Source organism: Aotus nancymaae, unplaced genomic scaffold (genome assembly GCF_030222135.1).
Source record: "Aotus nancymaae isolate 86718 unplaced genomic scaffold, 86718_ANA_hifiasm-v0.15.2.pri h1tg000016l, whole genome shotgun sequence".
In the NCBI taxonomy this organism is placed as follows: domain Eukaryota; kingdom Metazoa; phylum Chordata; class Mammalia; order Primates; family Aotidae; genus Aotus; species Aotus nancymaae.
The window spans coordinates 24,061,302-24,089,230 of NW_026988428.1; the positions used below are offsets into that span (position 1 = coordinate 24,061,302).

Below are 27,929 nucleotides of genomic sequence, written 5' to 3' on the forward strand. Positions count from 1 at the left end.
AGGCCACCACTAATCTGCTTTCTGTCACTCTGGATTTGTTTGTATTTTCTGCAGTTTTTTTGTAAGTGAATCATGTATAGTTGATCTTCATTATTCACAGATTTCTTATTTGCCAGTCTGTCTACTTACTAAAATTTACATGTAACTCCAAAGTCAGCACCCAGGGTGTTTCCATAGTCAGTTGTGGTCATGCACAGCTTGGTGAAGAATTTGGATCTCCCAGTGCACATATTCCCAGTTGAAGTTGAATCAGGCAGTACTCTGCCTTCTTGTTCCAGCTCTCCTACCATAAACCAGCATTCTCTTTGCAATCTTTCTAGTGCCACTTATTCACATTTTTGTGCTTTTTGGCTCTCAAGTATTGCTGTTTAGTGTTTCTTAGCACAAGAAAGCTGCATTGTGCCTTATGGAGAATATACATGTGTTAGATAAGCTTTGATCAGGCATGAGTTATAGTATTCTTGGCCAAGTTGTGTTAATCAACCAACAACATATATTAAACAAGGTGTCTTTAAAAAGAAACACATATAAACAAGGTCATATATTGATCAGCTAATGAAAATCTTGCAACCAGAGGCTCACAGGAACCTAACCCTTTATGTCTGCTAGAAGCAATGGGTCAGTATTTGCTAATTCAGCGTTTGCAGTGACTTTATAGAACATAACTACTGTGAATAATGAGAATCAACTATAACCTATACTCTTTTATGTTTGTTTGTTTGTTTGTTTGTTGAGGTGGCGTCTCACTCTGTCTCCCAGGCTAGAGTGCAGTGGCGCAATCTCAGCTCACTGCAATCTCCACCTCCTGGGTTCAAGCAGTTCTCCTGCCTCAGCCTCCTGAGTAGCTGGGATTACAGGTGTGCGCCACCATGCCCAGCTAATTTCTGTATTTTTAGTAGAGACGGAGTTTCACCATGTTGTCAGGCTGATCTCGAACTCCTAAGCTTGTGATCCACCCACCTCTGCCTCCCAAAGTGCTGGGATTACAGGCGTGAGCCACTGCACCCAGACACCTATACTCTTTTGATCAGGCTTCTTTCACTCAGCATAATTAATTTGAGATTTACACATATTGCAGCATGTATCAGTAATTTATTTTTATTACTGAAGAGGCTATTATAAATAAAGCTCCTGTGATTATTTGTGTACATGTCTTTGTATGGGCCTATGTTTTCATTTCTCTTGGGTGAATACCTAGGAATGGAAAGGCTTCATTGTATGGTAGGGTAGATGTTTGAAATTTTTGAGAAACTTCCAAACTGTTTTCCAAAGCATTGATAACATTTTACATTTCTACCAACAGTATATGAGAGTTCTAGTTCAACCATATCTTGCCAAAACTTGATATGATCAGTCTTTTTCATTTTAGCCATCCTAATAGATGTGTAGTGGTATCTCATTTTGGTTTTAATTTGCATTTCTCTAATGATTAACGATGCTGAACACCTGTTTTGCCATCTGTTTATCTTCCTTGGTGAAGTGTCTGCTCAGATCTTTTGCCCATTATTTGTAGCTATTGGGTTGTTTGCTTTCCTATTATTGAACTGTGAGAGTTGTATATACATTCTGCATACAAGTCTTTTATCAGATATATGATTTCCAAGTATTTCCTCTCCATCTGTGGCTTTGTCTTTTCATTCTCTTAACAGTGTCTTTTGAAAATCAGAAGATCTTGATCTTCAGCAAGTCCACTAATTTATTAATTTGTATTAATTTTTTCTTTACTGGGTCATGTTTTCAGTTTGTTTGTTTTGGGGTTTTTTGTTTGTTTGTTTTGAGACACAGTTTTGCTCTTCATGCCCAGGCTGGAGTGCAGTGGCATGATCTCAGCTCACTGCAGCCTCCACCTCCCAGGTTCAAGTGATTCTCCTGCCTTAGCCTCCCAAGTAGCTGAGATTACAGGCGCCCGCCACCATGCCTGGCTAATTTTGTGTATTTTTAGTAGAGACAGGGTTTCACCGTGTTGGGCAGGCTGGTCTCAAACTCCTGACCTCAGGTGATCCACCCGCCTCGGACTCCCAAAGTGCTGGGATTACAGGTGTGAGCCACTGTGTCTAGCTGCTTTCAGTTTTTATCTAAGAAATCTTTGCCTAACATGAAATCACACATGTGGTGTGAGGCATGGATCAATGGGGTTCATTTCTGAGGGAATGAGAGGTTGTATATGGATATATCCAGTTGTACCAGCAACATTTGTTGAAAAGATTATCCTTTCTCTACTAAATTTCCTTTACACCTTTATTAAAAATAAATTGACCACATGTATGTATGGTAATGTTTCTGGACTCTCCAAACTGCTGCATTGATCTGTTTTTCTATTTGGTGTCATGCTAATACTGGCCTCTTAAAACGAGTTAGGAAGTAGTCATTCCTCTTCAGTTTTCTGGAAGAGTTTGTGTAGAATTGGTTTTTTTTTTTTTTTCCTTAAATGTTTGGAAGAACTCATAAGTGAAGAATTGATAAATAATTTGTCAATGAAACCATCTGGGTCTGGTTTTTATCTTTAGTTAAAAACTTTCTATGTGAGAGGTTTTTAACTACAGATTACAATTTTTTTAACAGCTATAGAGCTATTCAGATTATCTCTTTATAGCTCCTTTCTTTAACTTTGAGTTCAATTTATTCTTATTCTAGTTCCTTAAGGTAGAAGCTGAAGTCATTAATTTGAGACCTTTCTTCTCTTCCAATAAGCATTTTAGTACTATAAATTTTCCTCTCAGTACTGCTTTAGCAGTATCTAACAAATGTTAATATGTGTGTTTTCATTGTCTTTCAATTCAAAATACATTTATTTTCCCTTTTGATGTCTTCTTTGGCCCACAAATTATTTAGACATGTGTCATATAGTTTCTAAATACTCTGGGATTTTCCAGATATCTTTCTCTTACGTATTTCTAATTTCATTCCATGTAACCAGAGAATATACTTTGTATAAATTGAATCTTTTAAATTTACTGAGAGTTGTTTTATGGTACAGATACAGTCCATCTTGCTAAATATACACAAATATAGAGTTTATATTCTGTTGTTGTTTGGTGGAATGTTCTATAAATGACAAGTAGGTCAAGTTAGTTGATAGTGTTGTCCAGTTCTTTTATATCCTTACTGATTTTATGTTTACTTGTTCTAGCAATTATTAATAGATGGATATTGAAATCTTTGATTATAGTTGCAGATTTGTCTGTTTCTTCTTGCAATTCTTTAAAGTTTCATGGAATGGATTTTGAAGCTCATCATGAACTCTGTCTGCATAAATATTTAGGATCACTATGTCTTCTTGATAAACTGACCCTTTTATCATTATAAAATGACCCTCTTTATTCCTGGAGATAATTCTTTGCTCTGAAATCTACTTTGTCTCATAGTGATATAGTCACTTTGGCTTTCTTTTTATTAGTTAGCATAGTGTAAACTGTTTATCCTTTCATTTAAATAATTTGTCTATATTTAATATGAGTGACTAGTAGGTAGTATATAGCTGAATTTTTTTAAATCTAATCTGACAATTTATGCTTTTCAATTGGGTTATTTAGACCATTTACACTTAATGTGATTCTTGATCTACTTGGATTTTAATCTGTCATCTTGCTCTTTGTGTTCTATTAGTCCAATTTGCTTATTGGTTCTTTTTCCTCTTTTTCTTTCTTTTGGATTTATTAAGTATTTTTTATGCTTCCATTTTATCTCCTTTGTTGGTTTATTGGCTATAATTCTTTGTTGTGTTATGTTAATGGTTGCTTTAGGGTTAATAGTGTATATTTTTGATTTGTAATAGCTACTTTCAAGTGATAGTATACTACATGTATTGTACAAGAACCTTGCAATAACTTGCTTTCATTTTTCCCTGCCTGGCGTTTGCACTATTGTTGTCAAACATTTTACTGCTATATGTGTTACAAACCCTACAGAGTATTATTGGGGGTTTTTTGTTTGTTTGTTTGTTTTTGGTAGAGGCAGGGTTTCATTATGTTGCCCAGGCTGGTCTCAAACGCCTGAGCTCAAGTGATCCACATGCCTCGGCCTCCCAAAGTGTTGGGATTAGGAGTGTGAAGCACCATGCCTGACCCCCAGTTAATTACCTTTTAAAGAGATTTTAATAAGAAAATTTTCTAATCTGAACCCATGTAGTTACCATTTCCAATGCTTATTATTTTTATAGATGTAGGTTTCCATCTAATATGATTTTTTTCTGCTTGATGAACTACAACACTTCTTTTAGTGCAAGCCTGCCAATGATGAATTCTTCTAGCTGTTGTATGTCTGAGAATGTCTTTATTGTACCCTTGTTTTTGAAAAACATTTTTTTGGGGTAAAGAATTCAAGGTTGACACCAGGCACCATTGCTCATGCCTGTAGTCCCAACTACTCAGGAGGAACGAGGTGGGAAGACTGTTTGAGCCTAGGAGTTCAAGTCCAGCCTAGACAATACTGTAAGACCCCTGTCTCAAATAAATAAAGAATTTTAAATTGGAGATTATTTTTTTCCTTGAGTTCCTTTTTTTTTTTTTTTAATTTTTTTTAGAGACTAGGTCTCACTCTGTCATCCAGACTGGAGTGCAGTGGCACAATGGCGTGATCGTGGCTCACTGCAACCTCAAACTCCTGGTTTTAAGTGATCATCCCACCTCAGCCTCCCAAAGTGCTGGGATTACAGGTATGAGCCCACACACTCAGCCCTTTAGTTCTTTAAAGAAGTTGCTCCACTGTTTTCTAGCCTGCATTGTTTCTGACAAGGAATCAACCATCATCCTGTTCTTCTGTATGTAATGTGTCATTTTTCCCTGGTTGCTTTTAAGTGTCTATGACTGGTTTTAAGCAATTTGATGATGTATACTTGTTGTTCTTTGCTTCGTTTCTTGTACATGAGTGTGTTGAGTTTCTGGATCTTTGGGTTTAAAGTTTTTATCAAATTTGGCAAATTTTCAACCAGGACTTAATCAAATATTTTTCCTGTCCCCCATCTCCTAGTTTTACAGCTTCCACTTATGCTGCTTTTGGCGAACTAAAGTTGTCCCACAGTTTGCTGATAATTTGTTCATTTCTGTCTTTTTTCTTGCATTTCATTTTTGTACAGTTTCTATTGCTATGTCTTTAAGTTCACTCTTCTTTATTTCTGCAATTTCTAATCTGCCATTAATTGTACACATCGTATTTTTCATCCTCGCCACTGTATTTTTTTTAATCTCTAGAAGTTTGATTTCAGCTTTGTATTTTTGATGTCTCTAAGACTTAACATATCCAGTCTTTCCTCTAGCGTCTTGAATTTATGGTATGTAATTTTAATATGTTTTAATGTGCTAGTCTACTTCTCTATCATCTGCGTCACTTCTGGGTCTCTTTCAATTGATTTTTCTCCTCATTGTGGGTTATATTTTCAGTTGCATGCCAGACACTGAGAATCATACATTATTAGGTACTAGACATTTCTGTATTCCTAAAAATGTTCTTGAGCTTTGTTCTGGGATGTGGTGAAGTTAAAACAGTGATCCTTTTGGATCTTGCTTTTAAGTTTGGCTCAGCAAGACTATCATCAGCTTTTAGTCTTTAGTATGCTTTCCCCATTACTGGGGCAATACCCTTTTTAGTACTCTAACCAATGCCTCCTGAATTAAGTTTTTCTACTGTAGCTATTGGCAACAGGCACTTTTCTCAGTCCTATATGAGCTGCAGACATTGTTCCCTCTAGTGCTTTTGAATGGTTCTTTCCCTGGCCTCAGTTATCTTTCTCACATGCATCAGAACTCCACTGAATGTTCAGGTGGGACCTTTGCAAATCCCCAGCATTTTCTGTATAGCTCTCCTCTCCTGCATTCTGCCCTGCAAACTCTAGCTGCCTTGACTTTCCAGGACTCCCAGCTCTATCCTCAACTTAGGGAGACCTCTAGTCTTTGTCTAGGTCTCCCTCCCTACATCCCAACCTAGAAACATTCTCCAGGCAGTAAGCTAAAATCATCATAGAGCTCATCTCATTTGATTCCTGTCTCATAGAGATCGCTGTCCTTCATGTCCTGATGTCCAAATGTCTTGAGAGCCACAGTTTTATGTCCAATATTTTGTTTTAGGAAGGAGGCAAATATGGTCCCTATTAATGACTTGACCTGTTTTCTTTTTGATTTCGTAATTTCTGATTTTTAAATTGGGCTTTTGTTAAAAGAAAAAGAAAACCGTAAAGGTGACTTTTTGTAGTTGTTTCTATTTTAAAGTTACATTCATGTGAAATTACATATTTTAGAAAATGTAAGTCTAGCTGGGTCTTTCAGTTTATTAAATCAATTCTCTAACTGAAATGTGCATGCTTTGAGCTTAGAAAAAAATTAGCACAAATGAACAAGGTAGAGATGACCGTCTGGACAACAGGGATAGCTGCCTAAGTCTATATAGAAAGTTCTGTCTTGACCCCACATACACTCTGTTAAACACAAAATGTGTCTCCAGGGCCTAACCTTCTATTATCTCACTGTTCTGCAGCATTTCAACCATGAGGTTTCTGCTAACCTTATTCCTGTGGTCACATAGTAACTGAGCCTCCTACTGCATAAGAAAGAAATAATAAAGCATAACAGAAAATAGAGATTCTCCTATTCATTGCTGTAGGTCTGTGGCATAGGAAGCTGATCTCAATTAATCTTGAAAGTGAATCTCAAAATATGCATGTTGGGCTGAGCATGGTCGGGCTTTCCTTTGATACTCTCTGCCCAAATAGAGCATCTAAAATGTGAGGCTCATTCTAATTCGGGTTGAAGAACATCTTGCTCTACTTCTGTTGCAGTTCAGATAATTTTAGAATATATATGGATTCAATCTCATTTTATAGTCATCCACTAACTTAAAAAAAATAAGTACATTGAAAGAAATTGGGGTTTGAGACAAGGCTCATAAAATTCCTTTGATTGTCTTAGTTTTTGATTTATAGGGTAGTAGCTCCATTACAATTATAGGTTCAAAGCCATCTCTTAAATAGACGAAAATTATCCTGAATTACAGCTGTATAACAACACTACCAATTCTCTCATTTATTTAGATGAAGAACTGGGGGATGTTTCTGCATCTGTCTTACCAGAATTGAAAAGAGAAACATATGGCCAGATTCAAGTCTGTGCAAAACAGAAGCTGGCTCGCCATAGTTCTTTTAACACAATTCAGGCTTCTGAGAGGATCCAGAGGAAGGTGAACTCAGAACCCAGCAGCCCGTACAGAGAAGAACAAGGTATCTACCTTTGCATAATGTATGGAATCCATCAGTTGCCATGTAACTGTAGCCCATGCCAGTGCAGCACCCATGTGCTGGCATTTTAAAACGAGCTGACCCTCTCAGCCCTGCCTGTTTTTCCCCAGTGGTCTACTTTTTACTTAGCTGAAGTGAAACAACTATTGGAGGCAAAGTAGATGCTGATATCACAGCCTATAAACATGACCCGTTTCCTGAAATTGATCCTGGTCACCTTGTAGACCAGTTGGTTTGCCATAGTTGGCCTGTTTCATATATCTCAGAAACTCATTAGACTTATAAAGCAATGCTTGTTTTGAATACTTTGTTTTGTTTTGTTTTGTTTTTTGAGAGAAAGGTCACTGTCACCCAGGCTGGAGTCCAGTGGCACAACACAGCTCACTGCAGCCTTGACCTCTCAGACTCAAACAGTCCTCCTCCCTCAGCCTCCCAAGTAGCTGGGACCACAAACACACATCACCATGCCTGGCTAATTTTTTATTTTTTGTAGAGACAGGGTCTCCCTGTATTGCCCAGGCTTATTTTTAATTCTTGGTGAGACCTGAATTCACCATGAACAGCTAACTTCTGAAAATTTTTCTTTGAATCAAAACCATAACAGATTTGAGTAATCTCTGAGCTGAGAATAATGAATTCTCAGCTATATAATTCTCAGTATATAGTTGGTGTGTATAAGTCTCTTGCTATATTTGTCAAGCCTTCATCTTCCTTTTCAGGATCAGGTGGCTTCTCTTTAGAAATTGGAAGCCTGGCAGCTGTCTATAGACAGAAAATAGAAGACAATTCACAGTAAGTAGTCTATAAAAGCTCAGAGTGTATTCTTTTCTGTCTCCTAGTGTTAACTTTGACTAAATTGAAATGCCACCCATCAAAAGAAAAAATTTTAGGTCAGCCGTTGATTTGTTAGGAATTGGTAAGTGTTCCCTTTGTGCCCTACACTGTGCAGGAAGCAGTATCAGGGACACAAAAGTATGAAAAATGTATCCTGTAAGCTATGATGGCTTATAGGAAACAAGATAAAAAGACCACACTGAAAAGAGACAAGTCATAATTAACATGACCCTGAGAAATGATGCATCAGAGTTCCGTGAATCACTTTGTCATTATTGTGGTTGGTTTTGCTACTAACTACCAGCTACCATTGCAGGAGCCTTAGTGTGTATTGACTCATCTGATCATAAGAGCGATCCTTTGAGGTTTTACAGAGAGGTACTACCCTCATTTTACAGAGAGAAAACTGAAGTACAAAAAGGTTACGTAACTTTCCCAAAGTCACATTGCTAATAGGTGACAAAGCTAGGATTCATACCCAGGCTGTCTGACTTAAAATTTGGGCCTGATTTTGAAAGAAATCATATATCACCAGAGAAAGCAGAAGAAATGCTAGAAAAGTATTTAACGACAGACATGGGAAGAAGCAGATTACAAGGCAGGGCCAGGGAGTAGAAGAGCCAAAGCCTGGTTTGTTTTGCTGTCATGGTTTGTCCAAACAGGACAGGAAAAGGAAAAATCATTCAGCAGAAGAGGTTAGGTGTTGGAGGTAAGTAGGTCAAGTTGGCAAAAAGCTTTGAAAGCCAGAGAAGAGTTTGGATTCATCAGGGAAACCGTAAAGAGCTATTGTAGGTTCTGTGATGAAGATCATCCGGCTACTTTTCACAATTGGGATTAGGCATAGAGAAAGGCAGGTCACAGAACAGAGCATTTGCAGTCGTTCTGGTCTGCTGTGAGGCAGAGCTGAGCAGTATACAGCGGAGCTGGAAAGAAAGGGAAACCAGTGTGAGACAGTGAGTTGGCAGGGCAAGCTAAAGGAGACAGAGGCATAAGAAAGAACGTCTGCATGTCAGGTGATGGTGATGTCATTGGTGGAGACGGAGAAGTTGAAGGTGGATGGCTGGTGGGGGGATGGTGGGTGATGTGCCTAGGGTGGGCATGTTCAGTTTCACAGTGCTGAGCAATACCCATTACTCAACCAGAGGCAGTTGATTGGAGAGGTGATCATCTCTGCAGCCTAGTGCACTCCATTTTATCCTCAGCAGCACAGTGGGGAGGGAAATGGTGGGCGCAACAGGTCTTCATGATTCCATCAGAAAACAAAGAAATCCTGGTCCTCTGTTTCCTGGTTTTTTGTTTTGTTTTGTTTGGCTTTTGCTTTTTGGAGACAGAGTCTCACTCTGTTGCCCAGGCTGGGGTGCAGTAGCACTATCTCAGCTCACTGCAAACTTCACCTTCCAGGTTCAAGAGATTCTTATGCCTCAGCCTCCAGAGTAGCTGAGATTACAGGCGTGCACCACCACGCCCAACTAATTTTTTTATTTTTAGTAGAGGTGGGGTTTCACCATGTTGGCCAGGCTGGTCTCAAACTCCTGACCTCAGGTGATCCGCCTGCCTTAGCCTTCCAAAGTGCTGGGATTACAGGCGTGAGCCACCGAGCCCTGTCCTCTGTTTGTTTACTATTTCCTAAAGGTTCGTTCTTCTTGATTCCTAAAAATATACTAAGAACATAAACATGGTTTTAAATGTTTGCAAATTTTTCCAAATGAAAGGCCCAAACATTGTTTATATCTTATTTATTTCATTTTCTTATTTTAGGGACAGGGTCGCCCAGGCCGGAGTGCAGTGGCGTGATCATAGCTCACTGTAGCCTCAAACTCCTGGGCTCAAGCAGTCCTCCCTCCTAGTCCCCCAAAGGAGGCATGAGCCCCTGTGCTGGCCTATAAACTTACACATTTATGGGACTTAATTTTGATTGTGTGCTGCCTAAAATTTTGTTAATAACACTGAGCAGAATGGGACAAGAATGACAGAATATAATAATTTAGAAGATAAGTTTGTTTCCTCACTGCCCACTTATTTCATACTAGATTTGTGAAATGAGACAAATGAGATTCCTCTTTTTTTAAATCAAAGTCCAGTCTCGGTTAGTCTCCCAGAGTCTCTCACAGTGACTGAGAACATGGGCTTTGCCATCAAACAGATATGGGCATGGGGCCCAGCTTCCCACTTGAGAGCTGGCTCACCCGAGGCAGGGTGATCAACCTCTGTGCTTCAGTCCTCTTCACTAGTAAACTGGGGGAAATAAGAGTAGCTATTATTATAATAATTGCATAAAATTGTTATAGTATTATGCTAATTATATATGTACATGCATGGCAAGGGTGTAAGTGCTTGGTAATTGGTAATTGATAACTATCAGATGTGGAAGAGATGAAGGAGGACTGAATGTTCTCTCTCACCTGAGATTCCAATGGCTTTTCCCTCATCGACTCTCCCACCCCATCCTAACCATTTATCCAAGCTACACCTGGACATCTGCCTCTGGGATGAGCTAACATGTGCTCAGCAAGTGCACTTTCCTATCTGCCTGAGGAATATTATCTCATTGCTGATTTGGCATGACTCTCTTTGGGAAAGTAAAGGGTCAGGAGTTGGTAGACTGTGCTAACTTTGTTGTTTCTTTTTATTACAGGGGAAGAGCCTTTGCCAGCAAGAGAGTGGTGCCTCCATCAAGCGGCTTGGACCCTGTTGCTCCTTGCCCTGTCCTTTCTGTTGACTCAGAATATTTCGTTAATCCTTTAGCCCACCCAGTATTTTCTGTTGCTCAGACGGACCTGCAGGCATTTTCCATGCAGAACGGTCTGAATGGACAAGTAGACATCTCACTCACTTCTGCAGCCTCTGCTGTGGAGAGCTTGAAGCCAGCACTCCTTGCTGGCCAGCCTCTAGTGTACATGCCTTCTGCCTCACTGTTCATGCTGTATGGAAGTCTGCAGGAGGGAACAGCGTCAGGGTCAGGATCAGAGAGGGATGGCAGAAGCTCAGAAGCCCCAGCCACAGTAGAGCTGTCATCCGCACCCTCAGCTCAGAAGCGCCTCTCCGAGGAGAGGAAGCCTCAGGAGGAGGAGGAGCCAGCCACAAAAAGGCAAAGCAGGGAATACGAAGATGGCCCGCTGTCGCTCGTCATGCCCAAGGTAAGGGAGTGCTGGTGGATGTGTTTGGTGACATCCTGTTAACCCTGAGCTTCTTCCTATTGAAGATACACTGATATTAATAAGTGATGGAGTCTGGAATATAGGGCTCTTTCATGTCACTTTCATAATTAATTAAGCACTGGAGTGGCTCTGCCAAAAATCTTCCCCTAAAATATTGCATAAGAAAGGACATGGATGAACCTGGAAACCATCATTCTCAGAAAACTGACACAAGAACAGAAAATCAAACACCGCATGTTCTCACTCATAGGCGGGTGTTGAACAATGAGAACACATGGACACAGGGAGGGGAGCATCACACACTGGGGTCTGTTGGGGGGAAATAGGGGAGGGACAGCGGTGGGTGGGGAGTTGGGGAGAGATAGCATGGGGAGAAATGCCAGATATAAGTGATGAGGAGGAAGGCAAGAAATCACACTGCCATGTGTGTACCTATGCAACAATCTTTGGGGTACTTCACATGTACCCCAAAAGCTAAAATGCAATTAAAAAATTAAAATAAAAATTAAAATGAAAAAAATAAATAAACAAAAAAATTTAAAAAAGAAAGGTGATTTTTATAAAACTCACAATTTGTGTAAAATGCTAAAACGTATAAAGAAGAAAAAAAGTTACCCAGAATGCTACCACATAGAAGCATCACTGTTAACATGTTTGTAGATTTCCTTCCAGTCTTTATTACATCCTTTCTTTTTTAAACAAATTAGAATCACTGAAATAATCATCTTAATCCAGGATGCAGCTGAGTTCCAGAGGGAAGAACGTGGGTGCTGTCTGGCTATCAGATCTATACTTGATCAGTTCTCACATTTCAGTGATCCTGTTTCCCTAGCTTCAAAATGAAAGCGAAAATCTGAGCTTTCCACATCTTCTGCTTAGTAGCCATTCAGAAGTTAATGAGATATGACCAGTAAAACTCTCAGAAAGCAGGAGCACTGTCATTACAGTGGTTTGCAGTGGGTCGGCTGGGCGCGCTTCATGGAAATCATTAGACTAATTAAGAACCTTTCTCTATTTTTTTTCTCTTGCCAGAATGAATTTTTCTCATTTCGTAGATAGCCTGGGGTTGCAGATCAAAACTGAAAGACTGGCTGGCATATGTCTTAGGTAACCAAGACATCTTGGATCAGCCCACAGTTCTTATAGGACCCCAAAAGACTAGTATCAACACCCTTTACATGTGTTACCAGCTCAGAAACATATCTCACAGTCTAACCACCATGGCTAGTTTTCCACTGCTAAAATCTCATTTCTCTACTTAGACATCACAATAGATGCACATGACATGACATTTATTTTCAGACCATTCCTACAAAAACAATGAAAACCACTGACATATACAAATCAGTGTGGCACACAGCTATATCCTACCTTTATGTTTATGTGTTAGCAATGTTAAGAAAGCTGTTATTAAGATTTACTAATCCCAGCACTTTGGGAGGCCAAGCCAGGTGGATCACCTGAGGTCAGGAGTTCAAGACCAGCCTGCCCAACATGGTGAAACCTCGTCTCTACTAAAAATACAAAAATTAGCCAGGCCTGGTGGCACACCACTGTCATCCCAGCTACTCAGGAGACTGAGGCAGGAGAATTGCTTGAACCCGGGAGGCAGAGGTTGCAGTGAGCTGATCATGCCACTGCACTCCAGCTTGGGCAACCGGGAGGCAGAGGTTGCAGTGAGCCGAGATCATGCCACTGCACTCCAGCTTTGGCAACAGAGTGAGACTCCATCTCAAAAAAAAAAAGGATTTACTACTGGAATTTTGACTTGCTTTCCTGCTTCCTGGTTTGGTTGTGTTTAGAAACCCTCAGATTCCACGGACCTTGCCTCTCCCAAGACTATGGGTAACAGAGCGTCTGTACCCCTCAAAGACATTCATGTGAATGGCCAACTCCCTGCTACAGAAGAGATTTCAGGAAAGGCAACAGCAAACTGTTTTGTTTCTTCTGAGTGGGGAAATCCTTCAAGAAATACAGATGTTGAAAAGCCTTCAAAAGAAAATGAAAGCACCAAAGAGCCTTCTTTGCTACAGTATCTTTGTGTGCAGTCTCCCACAGGTAAGGGATGTCATCATGTCTTAGAGTCCCTTGTGGCAATCAGATCCTGAAGTGGATTTTTAAATTTTTGTCTCTGTCACCTGACCAAAGTGGCTTATTGATGTGCCTGAGTCATTTTACTCAGCCCCTTTGTTTTCTCCATCTGCAAATGAAGGGAGAAGCTGCTTCTACTTTCACCAACTTCAGGAATAATGAGAAAATAATTAAGGCAGGTGATTTTTTTAAAAAAATACACTAAACTTTATTTGGTGAAAAAAGCACGGTAATTCAGCTGAATCTAGCATTGCTTTAGTATAATAGTATGAACATGTTGGCCATTGCATGCAGCTAGTGTTTTGAGGTCTTGAACATCTAGAGATACTGGATATATCGCGTCGTGGTCAAGTGCCAGGTCTGGAGTGAGAGGGCTTGACATTTAAAACCACTTAGTATCTGCATGAACTTAAGTGTTCTTAATCCTCATTGGTTAAACAGCAGTAATAATAGCACCTGCTTCATATGAGTGCTGTGAAAATTGAATTAAATTTAATAAGATAATATATCTAAAGCACTTAGAATAACAGCACCTGGCACTTAGTAAGACTCAATAAATGCTGTTACTATTTTGAATTAAAGCCAAAATACAGTAGACACCAGACTTTTAAAGTATGTACTTTGTACATAAAGCTGCTCTTGATGCAAAGATACCTAAATTGATTTTCCTCAATTCCTTGTTGGTTTAAGCCTAACCTGCTAGATCAGGTTAGGTAAGTATTTATGATCATTCACTTATTTAGAAAAAATTATTTATTCCTTTAGTAAATATCTTTTAGTGCTTTCTCTAAGCACTGAGTATTGGGAATACTGGATGAACAAAAATAGATTCAGCCCCTGCTGAATGAAAATTACAGCCCAGCACAGGGGTTTTTAACTTTTTCTGTGCCACGGACCTTTTGGCAGGCTGGTGAAGGCCATGGATACCTCCTCGTAATGTTTACAGATGCATAGAATTAAATATATGGGATTACAAAGGAAGCCAATTATATTGAATGCAACTAGGAAAACCATTTTAAAAATTACTGATAGTAATAAAAAGACCTGGCAACCAGCCCAATACTGTCAAAATTTCCAAGTTATGCTGAGCTTAACAGTGTATTAAGAAATCTAATAGCTTGAATATGTATTTATCTGTACTATTTCCTAATGACAAAGTCAAGGTGTTGTTAAAATTGTTGATTTGTTGCCTGCGATAATTGAGGAATTTATTAAAATAAAGATATATTGGCCAGGCACAGTGGCTCATGCCTATAATCTCAGCACTTAGGGAGGATGAGGTGGGAAGATAACTTGAGCCCATGAGTTTGAGACCAGCCAGGCAACATACGGAGACCCTGTCTCTACAAAAAAAAAAAAAAAAAAAAAAAGTAGCTGGGTATGGTGGCGTACTTGTGATCCTAGCTACTCTGCAGGCTGAAATGGACTACCTGAGTCCAGGAGGTTGAGGCTACAGTGAGCCATGGGCACACCACTGCACTCCAGCCAGGGTAACAGAGCAAGACTCTGTCTCAAAACCAAACAAAAAATAAGTAAATAAATAAAAATAAAGATATAATCTTTCCCATCCAAGCTTTTTGCCTTCTCAGTTTGGGTTCAGTGGAACTCAGGTTAAAAACTTCACAAGCATCAACCAAATGATCACACAGGTAAATGTGGGATTACAGTCTTGGCCACAGCTGTGTAGAGCAGGGTGTGGGCTGTTTTGCCTAGTCAGGTGGGGGAAGGTCTCATCATTCATTGATTTTTTTGTGGACTCCCTTTTGAAAGGACCATGACAAATGTGAGCTTGAACGGTATCCTCATGATGACATACATTGATTTTCGCCTGTTCTGCTTCTCTTTCAGGATTAAATGGTTTCAGTGTACTTTTATCTGGCAGCCAAACCCCCCCTACTGTGGGCCCATCCTCAGGTCAGCTGCCGTCTTTCAGTGTCCCTTGCATGGTCTTACCCTCTCCGTCTCTGGGCCCTTTTCCTGTTCTCTATTCTCCTGCAATACCGGGCCCGGTTTCTTCTTCTCCTGGTGCTCTCCCAAACACAGGACCTGTGAATTTCAGCTTGCCTGGCCTTGGATCAGTAGCCCATCTTCTCGTCGGCCCCACAGCTGTGGTTAATCCAAAGTCATCCACACTCCCTTCTGCAGACCCTCAGCTTCAGGGTCAGCCCTCACTAAACCTGAGTCCAGTGATGTCACGGTCACACAGTGTCGTCCAACCTGAGTCCCCCATTTACGTGGGACATCCAGTCTCAGTAGTAAAATTACAACAGGTGAGGCCTGAAATTTCCTGAAGACACCATCACTCTGGGAAGGGGTATGCCTGTGATTAACCAGCTTTCATTTTAGCCACATGACTGCCAGACAGAAGCACTAGGTCAGGCTCCACCCGGCTTCCATTGTAGACTCAGAGTTATTTGCTCCTTTGTCACTGAGACATGAGGCGAGAGATCTTACGCTTTAAAGGTGAAAATGTATGTTTTTAGTTGTCATTCTGTTTCTTAAAATTAGAGGGGACCTGTTTCAGGCATAGTTTGGGGGGATTTTTGAGGAATGCTGTATATTTTTACTATTTTGATGATCTTCAAGCTTTTATTTTCACTAGGTCAATAAAAGAAGCCACCCTAAATTATACAGCTATAAACACTATCAAAGGAAACAGAAGTCTTGATAGTAACTCAGAGACTTTTAGCCCATCAGTCATTTCTTGTTTGTGTATATAATGTCTGTATGCATATACATATATGTATATACATATATATCTGTATGTATATATGTATATGCATACAGACATTATATACATGTGTTATATGTACGGACATGTATTATAGAATACATATATAATACATAATGTATTATACAGTACATATGTCTATGTATAATACATGTGTTTATGTCTATATGCATATATAATACATATACGTCATAATACATATATATCTGTACATCTACATTATATAATGCACATGTATTATATGTACAGATGTGTATTTATTATATAATACATATATGTAGTAATATATATGTATAATATATGCATACATTATATAATACATGTGTGTACATGTGTTATATGTATATACATATATAATACATAGATGTGTGTACATATAATGCATATGTGTATTGTATGTGTATGCATTTATAGATGCATATAATACACATATGTATTGTTTTTATAGCTGTATAATTAAAATTTAGGGTGGCTTCTTTTATTGACCTAGTGAAAATAAAAGCTTGAATGTATTGTATGTATATGCATGTATATATACATATAATACATATGTGTTATATGCCTATATATACAATACACATATGTATTCACATGTGTGTCCTACATCCCCAGTGCATATAATACATATATGTATTACATATGTATATACATCTAATACATATGTGAATTATATATGTAAATACATCTGTACCTACTCAGAAAACATAAACATTTACATAAAGATATTATCAATATAAGTTAGTGTGTCTTATGTTTGTCCCCCAACCTCCATTTGTAGTTCAGTCAATAAATATTTGAATTCCTATTATATATTAGGTTGTTCACAATGATTACTTACTTACTCTCCCAGATAAAGAGTTATGTTTGGCCAAAAATATTTTAGACAAGTTATTCAAAAGCTCAAAAGTTTGCTAGACATTGAAATGAACATGTTAGGTTTCAAACAAGATGATTATAGCATAACATAGAATTTTCTATTACCATGTCCCAGGCACCGTTCTAGGCAGTGAAGATAAAGCAGTGAACAGGATAATGGTCCCTGCCATTTTAGGGCACATTAAGGGACTAAATATTTAACATTTAACATTAGGGGATAAGTATTAGCAAGTAAAGAGAAAGAGCCAAGACACAAACCATGTTGGCCTCGCATGCTCTAAAGTGCTTTACAATTATTATCTTATTTAATTCTTACAACCTTGTGAAGTCAGTACTTTTACCATCCCCGCTGGATGGAGGAGGAAACCGAGGGATAGACTGCTTAAGTAACTTGCCCACGGTTGGAGAGCCCAGTCCCTGGCTCCAGATGCCACACTTGTAACCTCTTTGGTAGACTGCCTTTCTGCACCCAAAACAATAAATATGAATTTAATTTTCAGTTGTGGTAAGTAGAGGAGACAAATGGGATAAGTGTGATAGGAAAGCAAAGAAGAAGGAGCATCTGCCTCGGGATCCTAACACACAGGCCAATAAAGGGCTGCCTTTCTACTCGGAGATCGGAAACAATATGGCTTCACTTCTGTTTTTACTTTTTTCCTTTTTTAGTCACCAGTTCCAGTGACCCCCAAAAGCATCCAACACACACATCGTGAGACATTTTTCAAGACACCTGGCAGCCTTGGAGACCCTGTCCTGAAGAGAAGAGAAAGGAACCAGTCACGAAACACCAGCTCAGCCCAGAGGAGACTAGAAATCCCCAGCGGCGGGGCCGACTAACCTGCCACTTTGCCAGGTGCGGTGGGATCAAACGCCCTTAGAGTCCCTGATGTCCGAGGCGGAGTGGAAACCATCCCGTCATGAGCACATGTCCTTCTTCTCTCTTTCATCCACACTTCTGTTAACTTCCCATCATCATGAATCATCTGTTTTCCTGAAAGTAATTAATTGTGCATTTAATACCAGTTAGAGTTCAGACTCTGCATGGTGTCATAGTGGAAGTACCGACTGACTTATGGTTTTGATTCCAGAATCATCTTATTGCTGGAAGGAGATCTGAATAGGCTACTGGAGCCTTGTGGTTTTTCTAAAGGGGGCTGCTGTCTAGCACTTAACTAGGGTAAGCATTCTTAACATGTATTTCCACTTGCCCTGAGTAAATCTGTGGTGAGAGAAGCTTCCTTTCTGCAGTTTAAAAAGCTACTGCTTCCTTAGGCTTCATCAGAAAGCCACCTTCAGTTGTGAATCCTATGATATTATTTATTTTGTTCCTGAAATGGGATTTAGTGCAAAAAGTTTACAACTACAGTCTAACACATTTTTTTCAGGGTATGACGACTTGAATGTTTATACTTTTATTCTATAATTTGCCCTGCACTTATTCTACAACCTAGTAATAATGTGGATAAATGTATCTACATGACATATGTCAAGACCAAAATAACTGTGAATGACACACCTTGCTGTAAATGAACTGTGCTAACCCTGTCTGTGGGCATGAGAACAAAGATGAACTCTAGAACTCTAGCAGCCTAACTGCTGCTTCTCAAATAACTATGTGAACAGTGAGATATTACTGTTGGTTTCTAAAAATCCTACTGTGCTCAGTTTCCTTCACTACATGCCCTGCATTTTTTATTCAAATCTTTAACTGTAGAGCGATCGGATATGGATGCTTTCTAACAATTGCTGTTTGTAAAATAAATCAGGATGGTAGAAAGTGATTATATGGAAAATTGGAACCTGGATGAGACCTTTTCATTGAATTTGGAAGAGTAATGATGTGAAAATTGATATAGGGCAATAGATGATTCTTTTGTTTTTCCTCTACTTCATGTCTGGAAGAGTAACAGGGAAAACGGATACACTATGTTTCGTATCCAAGGTCATTCAAACCGTAGTTAGATGGTACCTCTGAAAAATAAGAATGGTGAGTGCAGGGGTTGGTTGTTCTAGCATGAATACAATTCTGGAAACTTATGCAATTTCCCTTTTTTAAACCACATTACTTCAGGGGAGCATTAAGTAGCCAAACTGTTCTAGTCCTTTGTATTCCTAGACTTGCTGATATGTACCTCTCTCTTGTCTCTTCAGAGTAAATGGCTCCCTTCTTTCCTTCATTCCCTCTTCCTACCTCCTTTTTACTTCTTTTCTTCCTTCCTTATTCCTCTCTTAAAACTTCTATCTTAGATGTAGAATCCTGGTGTAGGGTTTATATTTTATTTTTGTTCTTTGACCCAATAAAATGTTCTATGAAAGAATAAAAATATTAATTTAAGAGACTCTGGGAGTCTGAGTAAAGTAGCCTTATATTAACTACAGGATAATATTAGCCTTATTACCCCTACAAGACTTTTTAAAACTTGAAGTGGGTAGCTACATTAAATAAATTTGCTACTTATATACAATTTTTATCAACACTAAACTTTTAAAGTTTACAAGATTTTTTTTTCCTTTTTACAGTCTTCTATAGAGTTAGATTAAAAATGTGGTTTTAACCATCAACAATTGCATGGTAATGATGACCCTAAACTAAAACTGATGGGTTTTCTATTAATACAAATAAAAATATGCCTTTTTCAGGTTTAAATCTATGCAGGGTATATGCATTTCAACTCTGCCATGTTTAAGAAATTCCACAAAATATTTCACGGAGTGGTCTGCATTTAGATGGAAACACAAATTACTTTTCCCCCTCACTGTTCCTGGATGCTCTCTACTTGTTTTAACATTTTTGGTATCTTTTATTATTATTCTGATCACGATATGACCATATTAACCTCAGAATACATAATTTTTGAGAGGTGTTAAGAAGCGGTCCCACTGGTGAGGATATTATGACTTGGTGATCACACTTAGGAATAGGAAACCAAGGACAATTGCTTCTGTATCCAGTAACTACTTCTTAATGTGGCTTTTTTTTCTTTTTTTTTGAGACGGAGTTTCGCTCTTGTTACCCAGGCTGGAGTGCAATGGCGCGATCTCGGCTCACCGCAACCTCTGCCTCCTGGGTTCAGGCAATTCTCCTGCCTCAGCCTCCTAAGTAGCTGGGATTACAGGCACACGCCACCATGCCCAGCTAATTTTTTTTTGTATTTTTAGTAGAGACGGGGTTTCACCATGTTGACCAGGATGGTCTCAAATCTCTTGACCTCATGATCCACCCGCCTCGGCCTCCCAAAGTGCTGGGATTACAGGCGTGAGCCACCGCGCCCGGCCCTTAATGTGGCTTTATGTGTAAAAATAAAATAAGAATGCAGTGGTTGTTTCTGTCAAGAAAATGAATCTTACAGAACAACCGGTGGAACTGAAGCTGCTGCGCTAGACTTGGATATTTTGGGTAGTGAAGAAGCAATGGCAATCTTGAGTCTATTGTATCATTTAGTAAAAGAAACAAATAATCGTTGGTGATCCTACTAAGAGAATGCAGCTTTTTTGAGTCGTCACAGAGGCTGTGTGTGCCCTACACTGTCCAGGGTTTGTAAAACCCTTTCATTCTGGTACAAGAGTTGGGGGTATAACTTTTATACTTGAATCTACCTACCAAGTTTACATTTCTCAATTCCTTTTTGTAAGGTGCTATTTCTGTATTTAAATAACTTTCTTTTAACGTAAAGCTGCTTTCTGCTTATCTTATTGCACTGCTAGTTGTATGTAGATATTAATTTTATTGCTGCTTACTGCTTTTGTTTTATTATTTAGCTCTGCTCTTTTTCCTAATGGCTATATTATCTATAGCTATTTACTTGTAACTGTACTACATATAAACTGATTTTTGTTCTGATTTTTTTTCTAATATTTTTAGGAAAATATTAAGCTTTGTAAAGTAGCAATAAAAAATAATTCATTTAAGAAGAGATGGTGGTTGTATTTCTTGGTAGGCTTTTTTTGCATACTGTTTTGAGTAAAACGATTAACAGTTACAACATAGCTAACCAGGCCCTCATAAACACAAGTCAGATGTTTTTGCTGAGACCACCTTGTGGTTGCTAAATGCTGAAACTTACTGCATCGGAATTACGTGGGAGCTTGCGGGGGTTGAGGTACTGTACAGTTGAGCTTCTGATTTCTACTAAGTCCCACTCTCTGCAGGTTTGAAGCTTCCAGATGATTCTAATGTTTATCCAGTCTAGGAATCACAGGTGAATGCAAACCACCCCTCAACTTCTTGTAGCATCCATTATGTTAAATGCTTCTCTGTATCAAATGCCCACCTTTCATTGAAAGCCAGTTTCTATTGTTAGCCTTCACTTTTAAATTGACCTGCAAGCAGACTTAATCTGATGTCCCCTAGCTCTTTATATCTCCAGAGTGATCCATGTTGCACTGTTGTCAGACTCTCCTGCTAAATTCTGAGGTGACACTGGCAGATGCTTGAGCTGATAAAACAGACAATTCTTCAAAGGCCTCATCTTGGGAGCATTTGCCTGCACTTCCTGTGATGCCAATAATACATATTCTTCCAGCTGCAGCTCTCCCTCTGCTGCTGGTTCTCCTGTCGTCCATTCCACACAGACCCTTGAGCAGGATTTTGAATGGTCCTGGTCTGGCCCTGATCTGGTTAACTGAATCATGGAGGTGTTTTCCCCATACTGTACTCATAAAGAATAAGTCTCACAAGATCTGATGGTTTTATAAGAAGAAACCCCTTTCACTTGACTCTCATTCCCTCTTTGGCTGCTGCCATGTAAGACGTGCCTTTCGCCTTCCGCCATGATTGTGAGGCCTCCCCAGGCACGTGGAACTATGAGTCCATTAAACCTCTTTTTTCTTTGTAAATTACCCAGTCTCAGGTTTGTCTTTATCAGCAGCATGAGAATGGACTAATAACAAGCCCTATCTCCCATCAGCCACATCCAGTGCTCTACCTTAATCCTAGGAGAGAAAATCCAACCAAACACACAGTGCTCCCTCCACTGCCAAAGCTGCTGGCCCACTCATCTCCCTTAGGTCCTCCAGGTAAGTCAGACACCAGAGCATACCCCTCACTGCAGGAAATAGGCAAGAGGGAAGCATCACGCTGAACACCTCCCCTTGTTGGCTCGTAAGTGGCAGAAGTAAAGAATTACAGCATAACTTCAAAGATATCCTCACTAAATCCATTTCTTTTTCCATTCCTTCAACCCTTTCACAGACTTGTAGGTGAACACATTCAATACTTGGTTCACTAGTTTTGTAAAACTTCCTCCATCAATCCTGCAGAGTCCAACACCTTTGGAATGCAGCATTTCCCATGACGGTGCTGTAGTCAAGCTTGCCATTCAATCTCCTGTTATAACAGTTACAAGCTGCCATTGTCCAGGATTTGCATTTTCCCAGATGACAGTTATTTCATACCAGAGTAACTTTTGATAGCTATTGATTTGTCTTTAGTGTGAAAATCAGTTTAATGTCCTTTTCTTCCCGAAAATGCTTCTGAAATTAATAAATCATACCCAAAGCTAAAATCATTTTCTTATTTTCATTCTCTTACACCAAAATCCTTTTTTTGTAAATAACCCACTGGTAGTCTTCAATTTGACAGGCTCTTCTATTAATATAGAAACATCCACTCTTGCCCCAACTGTGCTCTGAAGAACTCTGTTTTTTTTTTTTTGTTGAGATGGGGTCTTGCTCTGTCGCCAGGCTGGAGTACAGTGACATGATCTCGGCTCACTGCAACCTCCGACTCCTTGGTTCAAGCGATTCTCCTGCTTCAGCCTCCCAAGTAGGCATGTGCCACCATGCCCAGCTAATTTTTGTATTTTTAATAGAAACAGGGTTTCACCATGTTGGCCAAGATGGTCTCGATCTCCTGACCTCATGATCTGCCCGTCTCAGCCTCCCAAAGTGCTGTGATTACAACAGGCATGAGCCACTGCGCCAGGCCAATATTCTTAATATTAAGATATTAACTCAATATTCTTAATATCAAGAATCAAAAGTGGATAATACTGGTAAAACAGTTTTTTTTTTTTACTGTAAGATTAGAGACATAAACTTAGAGGAAATTATATATACAATGTTATTTTTTAAACTGATTTGATTATAGACCATTTTTTCTTAGACTATCTTACAAGCAGCAGAAGATACTCCAAGAAGCACTGAATTAATTCCCTAAACAACCCTCTAAAATTTACTTACTCTTCACTGAAAAGAAAAACAATATTAGCTTCTTAAGGGCAGAGCTCATAGATGATTCATATCCATATTTACCATACCCAGCACAAAATGTGTATACAATAAAAAATTGCGGGGAACAATATAGGATGGATGAGTTAGCATAAACACTGTTTTTTAAAAACCTTAGAGGACTCTCATTGCATGGTTCCATGTACATAGCTTGTTTGTTTTGCGCATTTTTGTTGGTCTGTTTTAGAATGGGCTCCTCAGTATCACCAATGTTCATAAAACAAATTTAATCATAATGGTTCTGCATTTAAACTTCAGTGGCATGTCATGCAGCGCTTTCCCCTTAAGCACGCTTTTCCAGTTCCTACAGAGTCTACTCTGGCTTTCAACTTGCCTGCCAGCTATGCAAGATGTTACCTATCGGCCCTCAGCATTCATTTTCACTCCTTTTCCACATTTCTTTAATCACAGGGCTGCAAGCCTGGCAACTACATTTCCCACATTTTACAGATGATTTTATTAGTAAAACAGACTCATGCAAGATTTGGTAGATAGAAAGGAAGCTGAGGCTGTTCTCCCTCTTACAGTGGAAGCAATTCATGCACACATTGCAGCAGTCTCAGTTTTTGCAGCAGCCATACCTTTTACTGTCTAGTCCAGGACCGTGTATCAGCTGTAACATTGGCTGTGGTTTGACACTGTTCCCAACCATTGTGCAGGAGCAGCATTCCTCCACCCTCTGGGTAGCAGCCACGGTGGCATGATCCAAAAATACTTCACAACACCCCCTGGACTTCCACTTTCCCTCCCTTCCTACGATTGTGTAAGCACCTATTTCCCTGTATTAAAACCTTCCTATTAGAAATACCTAGAGTGCTTTTTAACTTCTACATAGAACCCTGCAGTTCTGTCTCCCACCTCTACTCCCTTCTTCTCCCCACTTCTCTGCCCATCCTGTCAGTCACTCTACTCTTGGTGGTCACATTATTCATATTGTTTTATTCATCCATGCCTTAGTGCCAGCCATTCCCTTTTCCTAACATGCCCTGCCACCCCCATTTCTCTTTCTCTGTCAGGTTACCTCGTATGCATTTTCCCAAACCCAGTTCAAATGTTCAGCCCTCAGGAAGAAGCTGTTTTCCTCATACCATTGTGAGATCCTTCAAGGCAGGAATTAAGTTTTTCTCATCTAGGGCCCAGCATTGGGCTTAGTATATGAACAAATAGTCAACCATGCTGAAAAGGATATGTAATCATGCATCCTGACTTATTAGAATAGCTGTAGTTTAATATGCAATGGCAACATGAAAATAGTCAGTACAATAAACAGCAGCTTCTCACCAGAATCAAACATTTTATGCATAGCCCTATTGTACCATAGTCATGCTAATTACTTATTTACTCAATAAACATTCATAGTTCCTATGCAAACAGAAATAGTCTTGGGAAGAGGGCATTCTACCCTCTTTTTCTCTCTTTAATAATGGTAGAGAATTCTAGAAACTTCATGCCCAATGGAACCTTAAAAATTATCTTATTTGTGCACGTATTTTACAGGGAGGAAATAGAAACAAGGAAATTGAGCAAGTTACCCTGCATTAAACAGTAATTTAACCACAAAGCTGAGACCAGAGCTTAGGACTCCAAATATCCCAACCTGCATACTCACCCCTATGCTATGCCACTTACCAAGCTAAGGCAAATTTTTTTAACAAAATATGATAGGTGTAGTCCCTATAAACCCATCAAATAGGTGATCCATACAATTCTCAGATTGTATGAATTTTATAGACCACACACTTGGATGTGCAGGAAGTTGCAAATTTATTATGCAGACCGTCCTCTTTTTAAACAGTAATGCAAGACTATAAAAACAATCATGCAAACTGAAAGTGTGCAAAGCAATCTTCACATTTGAACTGGGTCTTGAAAGATGCATATTAGATTGCTGGGTGGAAGGCATTTTAAGCCAAGTGATTGGTGCAAAAGCATGCATACATAATTGCAATTGTTCTGTGACCTCTTCAATTTTTATCAAGACATTAAAAATTCTCTTACTGTTGGCTACAAATATTTACAGAAATGAAAATATATTAAAACTCATATTTAGTATATAATTTATAATATTAGATAGAGAAAGTGTTTTATTACTTTGTAAAAAACTTATCAAGAGCAGTTTCAAGAGCACTGACTTTCTCATCAACATATAACTTATGATAAGTACTGAACATCTTTTCTGTGCTTTGGTGTATTGTCATGCTCATTTCTAAGTTTGGATCAGCTTCCAACATTTTATTTTTTGCACTTTTGATTGCAGAAAATATCTCCGAGGGTTCATTTAATGGGTGGTTTTTGCAGACATCACTTCCTCTGGGGCACCTCCGTTGTTTTCATCACAGCCACTTTCCTCACAGGTTGATAAATTCACCCTCATTAAGTTTCCCTAACTGCATATCTACAGTTTCTCATATGGTGCTTCCCTTTCATCTTTACTGGCCAATTCTCTCTTCTGATTATTCATTTTATTAAATGTCATGTGTCTATCACCAGGAAACAAACAGGCAACATGACTCCATGCTTTGCTGTCTGCATGAAGAAAGACTTTGTGCACCAACAGTCTTCTGAAGAAATGACATGAATGCCTGTTGGTCATGAGGGCATCTGTTATTTATGGAGAGAGCATATCATAGTAACTGAAATCTGAACCATAGACTGATATTATTTAACCCATGACAACTGACATACATGCATATTAGAACCAGGCAAAGCAAGGGCTGCCTATATATCTGAGATTGAAATATATATATATATATTGAAATATATATAGAGAGAGAAATATACATATATATATGTATTTTTTTAAATTTATTTCCGGGATTGAAATTAATTTCCATTTCAAGCCCTCATTCTACCTCTGGCAGAAATTAATCTCAGTCAATTCAGCACCCACTCTACACACAACTCCCTGACACTCTCTAGAGGCAGTTGAAGTACTTTTAGTGGCAAGTATTTGAAAACATAATTCAAACAGGTTAAACAATAAGGGGCCTTGCTGGCTTACATCACTAAAAGCACAGAGGTAGGACAAGGACTCCAGCTCATTTTCACTCCAGTTCATTTGGTTCTGCTTTGCTCCATATGTCAGTTTAATCCACAGGCTACAGCCATTATGGTCCTACGCAAGCCAAGTTCAAAGAAAGAGAAGTAAACTTATGAAAGTTCTTCCAGAGGGGTAAGAAAGAACTTTCTCAGAGTTCCCCAGTGAGTCTTTCCTCAGTTCTTATTGGCCCAAATAGGTTCCATATTCATTTCTACACCTGTTAGGTCCAGATAGGATTATCTTTATTCCATTTAGACGTACCCTGGAACTGAAGCACATGGGCTCCTGGGAGCTGAGGGGGGAGCGGGTGATGCTGATCAAAAATCAGGTTCTGTTAGACTAGAAAGGCATAAAACAGATGCTGGCTACAACAGAAATTTCACTGCAGCCCTGACCTGCTTTCTGCAGTCACACATCAAGCCATGAGCAAGGGCAGACTGGTTCTCAGTCCTTACCTGTTCAAATTGTCATCAGCTGAGATGTAGTTTCCCTTCTGCTCTTTGGTCCCTACTGTCCCTTTTGATCTCATGGCAACTTCCTTGGACATCAAATCCACCCCCTGGAATACCTGGCTGGGCCTTGCCCGGCCCTCCTCATTGGAAAATAAGACTTCTATAGGTCAGCTGGCTCTCAGTTCAATGTCACCACAGCACTCAGCCCCTAGGAAAGCTTTCCACTGCCTTACTCACAGTCCAGGGGCTCAGGAGAGGCTCCTGAGGCTGTCTTGGCTTCTCTCTGCCAAGAAAATCATTTAGGGTGAGACTAAGCCACAGTTTCATTTCCTGTGAAGTCTGCCCCCTTAGAGCCACCATTTCTGAAGCTTCAACTTCAAAAACCCTGCAAGGCCACTCTGTGAAGGTTTTCAATTATATTGTGGGCATAAATCTTAGAGAAACTCTTGTACACAGAAAACAGGTATAATGATGTTTATTGCGCCACTGTAACAATCAAAAGCTATAAACAGCTGGGCATGGTGGCTCTCACCTATAATCCCAGCACTTTGGGAGGCCAAGAAGGGTGGATCACGAGGTCAGGAGTTCGAGACCAGCCTGGCCAATACAGTGAAATCTCATCTCTACCAAAAATACAAAAATTAGCAGGGTGTGGTGGTGCACGCTTGTAATCCCAGCTACTCGGGAGGCTGAGGCAGAAGAATTGCTTTAACCCAGGAGGTGAAGGTTGCAGTGAGCTGAGATCATGCCACTCACTCCAGCCTGGGCAACAGAGCAAGACTCCATCTCAAAAAAACAAACAAAAGCTATAAACAACCTGAATTTCCAACAACATGGATAAATAAATTGTGATCTATTTCCATAAAGTACTACTACTGAATAGTTTAACTGAAATCGCTAGATCTATATGTAACAACGTGGATACGTCTAAAATATATACTGCTCAGTGGAAAAAGCTGTAAATACGGCAAATGTTAACGATTGGTCATTCTGGGATACGAATTCTCATGTCTTTTTGTATTAATCTCTGTACTTTTCTGTATGATGAAAACAATTTGTAAAATTAAAATGAATACAGTTGACCCTTAAACAATGAAGGGGTTGGGGTGCTGACCTATGTGTGGTTGAAAATCTAAATATAACTTTTGACTTCCCCAAAACTTAACTACTAATAGTCTACTGTTGACCAGAGGCCTTACCAATAACATAAACAGTTGATTAACACATATTTTTTATGTTATATACTGTATTATATACTGTATTCTTATATATTATATACTTACATATCATATGC

General features: G+C 39.3%; 1 protein-coding gene across 2 annotated transcripts in view; it reads left to right on the top strand.

Moving 5' to 3' along the window:
* E2F7 (E2F transcription factor 7) overlaps positions 1–20,829 on the top strand; it is a 45,650-nt gene extending 24,821 nt beyond the window's left edge. For both annotated transcript variants that reach the window (XM_012442098.3, XM_064376952.1), the window contains 6 exons: positions 7,022–7,207; positions 7,945–8,017; positions 10,695–11,196; positions 13,020–13,275; positions 15,157–15,578; positions 17,582–20,829. In XM_012442098.3, coding sequence (XP_012297521.2) covers positions 7,022–7,207; positions 7,945–8,017; positions 10,695–11,196; positions 13,020–13,275; positions 15,157–15,578; positions 17,582–17,752 — 1,610 coding nt within the window. In that variant the 3' untranslated portion in view covers positions 17,753–20,829. The remainder of the gene's footprint in view (positions 1–7,021; positions 7,208–7,944; positions 8,018–10,694; positions 11,197–13,019; positions 13,276–15,156; positions 15,579–17,581) is intronic.
* Positions 20,830–27,929: the final 7,100 nt, after the last annotated feature.